Genomic DNA, 10729 nt, shown 5'->3' with positions numbered 1-10729 from the left:
GGTTTTTTATTAACATTTTCGAGACTTATATAACTGTGGTTGGATTTTTTTCAGATACGGTGCTTTTTGATAGGTAGTCTTGAAGCTTTTTAGATTTTAGGGTACCATAAAGCAAAGATGGTCAGTTCGATCAGGTAGCGAACCCCGGTACGAAAAGAAACACTCAACCACGAATCATCCCAAACGTTTGAAATTGTATGGAAATTATTTACAATTAAACGAACCCCCTAAGGAATCTCATAACTCTGCGATTGCTAAATATGGGGAGGTTGGTAAAAATGACAAAAACGAATAATAGTAGACGTCGATATCACGTGGTTTTTTTAGCAGGATCGGCACTTTACCAATCATTCGCCATCCGTGCATCATCCGCCACTAATGTCGATGGTCTTTGATGGTCGCGCAAGCGTCAAATATTAGGCCGGCAACACGTAGCTCCTTGGAGGTGCCTTTCGCGTTGACTGCCAGCGTCGACAGGCAGTTGAAGGCTTTCTCGGTTAGTTTTGTTATCTTTTCGATAAACAAATCACTGCCTGCCGCCGTTGCCAGCGTGGTTCGGTCTGTCTCGACGGAACGCAGCGGTGGTCCGTAATTGCTGTTACTTACCTTGAGCGTGAAACATTTTCAACCGGTTTGATTTCCACACGGCAAAGGAGTGGATGGGAACAGGGAAAGGATATTCGGGATGTTGTGAGTAAGCAGAGGAAGAGAGATAAAGTCGATATTACATGAGTTACAGCAGTACTGCTCCGCTTAAGCGTACGTCTTCAACGATTCAGCAAGTAAACCTGCCCAACACTTACGAGCGTATCGAGATAGTCGGTGAGCAGTGGACCGACTGCTGCGATTTGTCCCCAGGCCGTCGGATTCGCTTTGGTGTATAGTGCCAAACGTCTACCCGCTATCGTTAGCAACAGGTTGGAGAACGTTTGGTCCGGAATTACGTTCTCCAGCAGCTCGTGTGCGTATGTGTCCCATCCGTAAGCATACAGCTCGATTATCTATAAGAAAAATAGTTTGATAAGCGTTGAATAATTTGTACTTTATAATGTTCTTTTGAGAATTGCCAATAAAAGGATTTCTCACAATGCGATGAATATCCGATATCGCACATTTACCTGATGCTTGCGAATGTCGCCAAACTCGAGTTCCCAGCCACCTGCAAGCCGCTCGATCGTGTCCATCCAGCTGTTATGGTCCGTGTAGTACACGGTTTCCAAATCCTCGTGGATCAGTTCCATGGTTGCCGTTACCGTGCGGCACAGAAACTCTAGTCGCGTTTTTCGCAACAGTTGGTCCGCCTTGGGTAGCGCATTCGTTGTGCTCTGTTGGCGATTTATTTCTGAAAAAAATGCCTGATTCGACATCCCGTCGAACAGCTGTTGGATGGGCTTATTGGCGTAGCGCACATGGAACGACGTCAGTATCAACAGAACCGTCGTAAGTTCCTGATGCAGTTTTAACAGAGCCATGTTCGCTGAAGATTGTTGTGTTGCTAGCGTCGTTAACGGTACAGGTCCTTCCTGGAGCAGATCCTCGAAACGAAGCCCGAGCTTATCGTGGTCGATGCTGCCAGCAAACTGTTGGAAAAATTCAAGGCAACATTCAAGAAACTGTGGCACAAGCGCATCACTGATGCCAATATCCTGCAGGCAGAGCTTCTCCTTCGGCAGGCGACCCACTTTGTTGACCAGCTTCTTTGTGGCTTCGAGTGGAATTTTGAGGTGCGCGTTCCATATCATACAGCAGAGCCCGTGCTTAATCGAGTACTGCAATCGTGGGATAGCTTTGAGTGACGCAAGCCCGGCTTGCAGACAGGCCACATTTGCCATATTTCTACTCCACGCACCAATGTACTCCCAGGCGAGCTGCGCCAGCAGCTGACCAGAATCGAGACTAAAGGGAAAGTGCAGCCGTAGAATGTTCAAGTTATACAGCACCGGATCAAGCTCTTCCGCTTCGTTATCCTCTTTAGATGGTCCGTACTCGGACGTCAGCAACAGATTAGCCTTCATCAATGCCAGTCGTCGATTCCGTTCGCGTCTATTGTTCTTCTCGGGTTCCTTCTCGGGAGACGCTTCTCCGGTTACCGTCTTCGGGTCGATTTCCGTTGCTTCCTGTGGCACCTCAATTACTAACATCGCCGGATCGATTCCAGTCGAGGAAACCCATTTTGCTACCATTTCCGACACTATGCCTTTGCCACCGGTTAAAATTTCTTTGAGGCTTACGACGGGTTTATGATATTTCAGATTAGGCCAGCGTGGATTGCGGCATCGAATGTTTTCTACTAGAATCTTCCCCAGAATAGCTACGTCCTCTAGTTTGTAGATCAACAGCATCCACTGACATGCTTCCTGCGAGACTTGCTCAAACTGTTCACTCGTGATCTGCTCTTCATCGCTTCGGCGACGTGTGTCGTGCCGTAGGGCTTCGTTGCGACACATCATTGCTGCTAGTAGTCCACGCAGTGCACATGGTGACTCGAGCAGATACTCTCGTACCGATTGCCACCACAGACAGATGGCATTATTCTCGAACAGGATTTTATCTCGTGCTAGCAAACATATCTGATGTAGCACCGCGTTAAAACGCGTCAAATCTTCAATCAAGGTGGAAATATCGCTGTAGTTAAACGGTAACCGTAACCAGTATGCGAGGAATGTACGCAACAAATCCTCAGGCATTAGACTGCAAGCCTCTGCCGCATCCACGAACCCAACCAATCGGCTCGAATCCGTACGATAGAGCTTTTGAAAAATGATTTTCCCTAAACTCGCATGTGCACTGCCACTGTTATCGTCACGCAACAAAATAAGATCCTCGTTGGTAACGTTGAACGATGAAAGATACTCCATGAAGCTGGAATTACGGACACCCGAACTTGCGCTCTCGTCGAACTTCACGCCTTTCAAAGCCGCGCTGCCAATGGTCCCAACTGTAACGTTCTGTGAGCCCTCACCCTCGTTCATCCTAATCAGTTCTATCAACTGCTCGATCACCGTAAGTTCTTGATCGGAAAGGTGTACATTCATTTTCTTTTCCTCATCCTTACTGAGAACAATCTTCTCGTCGGATTCAGAATCGCCAATCGATTTCTCTTCGCTCGTGTGTGCTTGCAATCTGGCCTTATCGCCATCCTCGATCGTGGGCTTATCTCCGTGTAAATGCAGATAAAACATTACTAATCTTTGATAATTCTCACACACCACACGAAGTGGACTTTTGCCAGCCGCCAAGCAGATAGATTGCGTTTCCTGATCATCACCGAGTTCGTCATCCATTAGTACCGATGCTTCCGATGGACCGATCGTAGTGTTTATGATTGATCCTTCAACTGAAACTTCGGCAAATATGTCCACTACAGCTGCGAACAGTTTGGGACGAATTTTACGCTGCTTTGCCAACATTTCTACACACTGAAGGCGCACTTCATCCGTTTCGAAACACCGACACATATCGGTCATTTCTTCCAACTCTTCCGACTCACTACCATCACCTGATTTCAAACAAACTTTCAGTCGCTTTAGCAAATGCAGATCTTTGGCTAGTTTTGACTTAGAATCACTTAATGCACAGTGAAATGGTATCACAATCTCTTTTAAACTGCAATCGGACGGATCGAAAAAGGTGCATCCGTGGCCAGTGTACTTAATTTTGCTTGCACCAATAGTCACTCCCATCTGGCTGTGGGTGTTGTAGATAAGCTGGCCGTTCTTGGCAGCACTAAAGGCGGCCACCTTTGGACCACCAGAACGAAGGGACCATATCTCTAATACCGAACGACGTGGAGCATAAATAACAAGAAACAATGCTTTTCGTCGATCCATCTTTCGACCAACGCCAACGGTAGAGGAAGATTCCTTCGGTAGCTTCTCTGACACCTCCACAAATCCGCACTGAGCATCACGATATCCCTTCCAAATGCGCAAGGCGATTCCACGCTGGCAGTCAACAAGGATAATACGTCCAAGGTGATCAGCAACGGCTGCCAGCTGGTAGTTCGGCGCAAGCCACACGGCAAACGCATTTCGTTGCAAATCACATAATCCGAATCTGCATATTAGTGGTTCTGAAGGAGGCAGTTGTGGTTCTGCGGCAGTTTGTTGTTGAGCGGAAACACCACCACCACCGCCAAGCCACGAACTGTGAAGTGAAAATGTCAATTAACCCGCAATCGAATAAAGCATTTAAACAGTACTTACGGTAGAGCAGACTTAATTTTGCTCGCTACGGCTCTCGCCACATCCGCCAATACCGGTTGCGTAAAACCTTCCTTGGCGTAATGAAAGCCTACATATGGTTTGCTCCCGGCAGCAATTATAAGCGAGTTCTGTGGAGCCGCATGTCTGTATTTCGCGAAGAAGCCACCCTCTAAGCTGGCCGTTAACAGATGATCGAAAGTGCAACTCTTCTGCGGTCCAACGACTGCGGCATCCACAATCGTCATACCCTTTTCGTAACTCCACTTGCGACAAGCAATTGTTTCCTGTGCTTCATTCACCTTCGGACTACCGGCACCGTAACGATTGATCTGCTGGCGTAAGCTGCGCAACAAAGGGAACACCTGTGCGCCCTGTAAAATCACACTGCAGGAAGGATACAGTACGTACAGCTCTTCGTTGATATGTTTTCCGCTTTGCGCCTTGATGGCTTGTATCGGTTCCTGGTGGAAAATCTGCGAGTGAATGAGCGTGCCGTTTTCTCCGTAAAACAGCACCTGTCCATCGTCGAGCCCCACAATGATGTAACTAAAATCGACCATTGTCTGCGAGCTCTGGCCCTGGCCAACGATGGGCGTGCAGAGAATGCTGGTGATGATGCAACTGGAGCTATCGATCGCTCCCCGCCATGCTGTTTTGTAGACATTAAGCTGCCGTTGTCGATCCCAGCGGGAGGCCAATACCACCAGAATAGATCCGTGCCCTAGTGCCAGAATATCACCAGCGGGAGATAACGAGTAGCAAACTGCATTCAGCCAGTTTTCTTCTGTCGAAGTTCATGAAACAAGAAAAACAGAAACATTAATTGTTTGTCAGCAGCGTTTTGTTCTTCCAACCCACCTGAACTCAATCCGAACTGTTCCTGCACTTCGGTCAAGTTGTCAATGCTGGCGAGAACTTTCACTTCGCAAGACATTTTGTAGTGAATTAAAATCAACGCGTGTTCTATCACAATTTTGTTTCTAAAGTCACGAAATGCTGGTAGGAAATATCAACAATCATTCTAAACCAGAAACCAAAACATGACGAATCACTTTATGTTTTCCCTTAATTGAAACCATACGGCATGAATGTTGTATCGTTGATTTGTGTTAACACACGCTGTTTTATTAACTGAAACTTCCAAAATACAAATTTTACTACGAAAATTGAATGTTTTCAAGTAAAACCTTTATGAAACAGCGAACTTATTTACGCAAATAGTTTCGTTGTTGTTGACAGTATGCATGAATGACAGCAAATGGCACAATGGGTCTTCCACCAGTTGTTTATAATGACGTTTCGATCAAATTTGAAATATTATTCCCACGTCCGTTGCTACCACGTGTTCAAATAAAATACTGTTTACAATCAAAAACATATATGCATTGGACACTAATTGAGGGAGTGTGCAACGAGTTCTTATTATGCAAAAAAATTGCAAAATACATGGCAAGAGTGGTGTTTTAATGATTATTCTGTAATATACTCCACTCAGTTCACTCTAGTTAAAACTTTCTACTTGTTAATTAAATTGATTAACTTCACTTGCTGGTGTAGCTGTAAGCTGTTAAAAAATTAGCCGTAAGTTATATTTTCGGGGTACTGAATAAATGAGGTTTGAAAATAATCATTTATATGGCTGCGATTTCAAACTTTTTGTTCACGTGAGTTTGATTCACGTCAACCCGATACGGTGGAGACGCCTGATGGTGCGTGCAGTGAAGACGGAATACATTTTTTTATCGAACACAAGTACATCCGTTACGAATATGGATTTTTTTATAAGGAGCTCTAGCATTTAAAAATGCAGTATACTTGACATTTTGGTGATAACTGTCAGCGCGTGAGAGGATTTGTAAGTTTTCGCATTCAATTCAATTCAATTCAAAATGAATATTCTCAGCGTTCTAGGAAACAACATTCTTGTTGATTCTTATTCTGATGCAGTTGATGAAAAGGATCTCCATCCCCATGGTTTGTACAACATGCAAAACAACATCATGGACCACATTTTCCGGTCACTTGTCGAATTTAAATCAAACTAATGAACAAATCTTGCCCCTCATGTGAACATTACTCGTGCAAATAGTTTGAAATAATGGAGTTGTACAATACGCGCAAATGAGTTCTGCATGCCCTAGATGCTTTACCGCTGCTAGAATGAACAGATTCTCCAGAAGGAATATAAATCAAATACACTCAAGCTCGATCGCGGTCCGATATTCTCCAAAGTAATAGTCTTGACCAATGCGTAGGTATCTGGTCACGGAATGTGATGATGCTTACAGTTGAAAACCTCTTTAATGATTCATGGAACCGTGAGTCATCGTGGCGGTCTTGACGATGGTATGCGAAGACATAGGATGATACACTTGTGAACGTCAAGGCTTCTGATTTAGGGAAGGAAAATATCGCACATATCAATGAATGAAGTACGATTACTCAAAAGTTAAGCACAATCTTCACACAATGAGAATGGAACTGGCGTCGCCAAATTTGACGTGGGTGTCAAGTGAATGAATTGGACAACTCAATATCCGGCTCAGGCTTGGATACATCGTTTCATCCTACGCCTGACTTTCAACGCTTATAGAACGCGAATAAGCACCACAAATAGATATTATTGACGATGTATTTTCTATACTAAGCAAAGCTATGCTACTCGCATAGCGGAAGAGGACAATCAAATAAAAAGTTATTTACCTGTTTATAGCCTTCTTTGTAATAGCGTTGACTGTGTCAGTCATGTCAGTGCAACAAACTTTTTAATATGCTTTTTGTAAACTATCTTGCACATGTTGCAGATAGCGGGATATCCTAAGTATCGTTCCTAGCAGAAAATTTAATCGTTTTTAAAAAAAACTCATTTCTGTAGTTACTCAATCTGACAAAGGATAGCTTTCCAAGAAACTAACGCATAAGTGTCCCGAGTAGCGACGTCGCATAGTTTTTTTTCCGACAAGTCCGGCTGACGAAAATGTTAAACTGTTATGCAATTATATCGAACGTCGTCGTTCCGTTATGTCAAAACACTGAAAGTTGTTCTACTGTAAGAACTGTTTTGTGGGTGCATTGGTTAAAATTGTTGCTGGTTGGTAATAATATATGTACATCTCTACCGAAGTATCAAAAAATACATACCACATAAATCACATTACATACAAATTCGTTGCAGAAATCCTTCCGCTTTATGAACGGTTGATTTAATATCCGCTAGCTTACGTCTACGGTATTTTCCATCAAAATTCAAACCATTTCTTTCTTCACATTGTACCATGCTTGCTGTGGTCAATCTAGATCTGAACGATGGACAATGGCATTTCAGAGAAACTAATGGGTTTAAAACATTTCCAATAAATTCGCAGTTGGGACGAATAGAAACTTTATTGTTAAAATTGTAGGAATGCTGTCAAATATGTTCACAGCGTTACTGAATGTGGAGTTATTTTCTATAGAGAACGCCTCATTGCACAATAACCATTACATGGCTCAGACCAAAATGGCATTACGTTGCTGAGAAAAGTGTTGCTATGTGTTATTCAACCTTTTTATGCAACAATGGCAACAAGCCCGAAACCATTTGAAAGAATTACAGCTTCCCATACAGCTTGAAAAGCTCTCTTTTATGTCGTTCAATGCCCTTTGCCGATTGTTTTTAAACAGACCATTTTCCAACCAATTCCTTTTGCCATTCGTAACAATCGTTGGCATGCATCAAATATATCTTTAAGAGGTCGGTGATTGAAGGAAAACTTCAGTGGAAGAACGTTGCAACGTAGCATGAATTGAATCCCCAAATGCTGTGAAGGTGGTGCAACGAATTGTTGATAAGGTTAGTGGTTTTGTTATCAGTTTCAATCAAATTTATGATTCAACACGTTGTTAGTTGGAATCTAATATAGTTGAAATGATTGAATTTGTTAACAATTTTGCGATGCGAAAAGCGTTTGAGTAACTGTAGGTTACCATTTATTACGTTCTTATAAAGATAACCATGTCCCAAAATATCATACGAAGAGTCGATTTGTAGGTGTTAGTAATGATAATCCATCGAATTATTTCCACTCATGCTAGAAAATTACAAAAGGGTATGTTTTGACAATTAAAAAAAAAAACAAAATGAAACATTGATCGTTTAAACAAACAATATCGTCCAGCTCTATTACGCTCGCTACAGAGTTTATACTCTGCGTTTCTTTGGAACACGAGCAACAAATTGTTGACCTTTCTGCATGCCCTTTCATAGCTCTACATCTTCTTTTAGTGTTGTTTTTCCTATGTTATACAGCATCGCACGGATGTGCAAACAAATTCAAAGCAGCTCAACACATAATACAGACACAGTACGACATTGTTGAAAGGAAAAGATGAACTCTCGGTCCAGTAATGAAAATAAAAGCCACGTTTGAACTTTTTCCCTTCAGGTCAACAATGTTACGAACTTGAACAAGATAATAACACATCACTGAACTACTAGAACTGCTAGAATCGGCTATGTCCTGACAAGTCCCTTACGAACGTCGATCAACGTATCTAGCGTACGGTTGCCTCTAGGTCTGCCACCGACAACATTTTATAGGATTAACTTCCCTATTTTCAAAGTAATCAATTACCACCAACGAAACTGCTGACTACCGTTCTTGCTTCAGTATGCGTGTTCAGCGAAAGCGGTACGGTCCATCATTAGTTTCCATTAATTAGCGATCAGTTTATGTATTCGACCGTTGGTAATATCTGGTCAGCGAGCTTATTGATTTCGCTGCTGGCAATGGAATGAGCATCGTCGCACATGCGGTGAAGATGTTGCTATACCGTCACACACCCGCAAGACTATTCAAATGATAGTTAGCTCGAGTGCAGAGCTGCAGACAAACTGTTCCACTCCTAGTTCGGTGCATTTCAAATGAGATTCCAAGCAATCGGCTAGGCAACTTTGATTAATTCTGTACTACGAAGCATGGCTGCAGGGAAACGCATCTGTTTCTGGGAAACAGAAATCATTCGCCGCTGGTTGTTGAAGTTGGGGCCACATAATAGGCGTTAATATTCATGTTTTTAGTTCTCGTTTCCCGACAAACGATGATTCATTTGCTGAGCCGCAGTCAGGAAGAGTATTCTCTAAAGCAGCTTAGTATGGCACAAACTCTTTGAACACATCATGAACATCATGAATAAGTACTTAGAGATAGAAAAAAAGGTAATGAATATTTCTAATTACGAGAAATGGTATAGCGATTGTGAATGAAGTGTCCTTAGCAGCAATTTCTTGCACCATATTGGATTTTCATGTATTCTTGGACATTGAAGGGAGCGAAAAGCAATTCATGTTTTTATTTATTTTTTCATTTCGATCCTTCTGTATACTGAGCTTCATAACAACGTTGAATAATGCCCTTTAACGCTTTTCGAACGAGTTCAAAACAAAACAAAATCACCCCTAACTCGATGGCTTATTCGCTTCAATCGATCAACTGCATGACATACGCACGATGTTAACAATCTCATTGTTTTTTTTTCGAAACCAATTACCAACACTGAATGGGATAAAAAGCTTCCGTTCCGCAAGTCTTTTACTCCCACTTTACATAGCATAAACGATTTGTAAATTCCACTAACCGCCATCAGAAGTGACAGAAAAAAGAACAATTCAATCTAACACCGTCATAGCCGAACGGTGTCATAAGCGTCATAGGCGATTGAGCGTGATTTTAAATGTTGCGTTCAATTTGATTTATTCTGGTACTATTTTGCGGCTTCCGAGTGACGTACGATGGCGATTGGGTTCATTGGCGTTATGCACACGCGTTTTATGGTTTGTACTATTTTTATCTATTGTTTTTGGGTTTTGTTCGGTTTAAAACATGCGGAAACACATTTTGCATCAGTGTTGATTCTATTATAGTTCCTTCCTAAGGTTTCATTTATGAGGGATTCATTTCAATAGACATGGCCGTAGAATTAAATTTGTCGCTATTGCGTTTTAAAGATACATTCAATGTATGCTGTATGATCGGTCAGGCAGAAAATCATTCCATTTCAGCTGATAAAGATTGATGGGGTCACTGTCATGTGTCGAGCAGGAATCCCACACCGATGATATAGCATAAATATAGGCGCAATCGATATTCCCTATCGCTTGAAGAACCGATTCATCCATAATAGCATAAATATCATTCGATTAGCTAGCGCCGAGTTTTTCCCAAAATACTACACCAACAAATCTGAACGTAACGAGGCAATCACGTAAAAGCTTACTGCTTTTCCTTACCGTTCCGATTCGATCTGTTCCAGTAGGAAAGGCTATGTAGGGATCGCATACGACTTTCTACGAAACAACCTTCATCGCTGACGGTGGCCATTGCACAGTCATTCCATTTTTCCAGTTGTCGATTTTACAAGCACATTTATGGGATTATTGCGATTGCTCGCGTGATGATGCGTGTGGTTTCGTATCGATAAGAGTCGTTCTCTTGAAGCTGAATCAATCGCACATAACCGAGCGAAGAGGCTCGGTTTCAATGGCA

General features: G+C 42.5%; 1 protein-coding gene across 1 annotated transcript; it reads right to left on the bottom strand.

The window, feature by feature from the left end:
• Positions 1-475: 475 nt before the first annotated feature.
• LOC128309772 (rab3 GTPase-activating protein non-catalytic subunit) lies at positions 476-5139 on the bottom strand. The gene is made up of 4 exons (XM_053046241.1): positions 5064-5139; positions 4206-4989; positions 1119-4146; positions 476-1001 (listed from the first exon to the last, which is right to left on the bottom strand). The coding sequence occupies exons 1-4, from the start codon at positions 5137-5139 to the stop codon at positions 768-770; spliced, it is 4122 nt and encodes a 1373-aa protein (XP_052902201.1). The 3' UTR covers positions 476-767.
• Positions 5140-10729: the final 5590 nt, after the last annotated feature.

The sequence above is a fragment of the Anopheles moucheti genome, chromosome 2 (genome assembly GCF_943734755.1).
Source record: "Anopheles moucheti chromosome 2, idAnoMoucSN_F20_07, whole genome shotgun sequence".
In the NCBI taxonomy this organism is placed as follows: Eukaryota; Metazoa; Arthropoda; class Insecta; order Diptera; family Culicidae; genus Anopheles; species Anopheles moucheti.
This window is presented reverse-complemented; position numbering and strand designations above follow the sequence as displayed.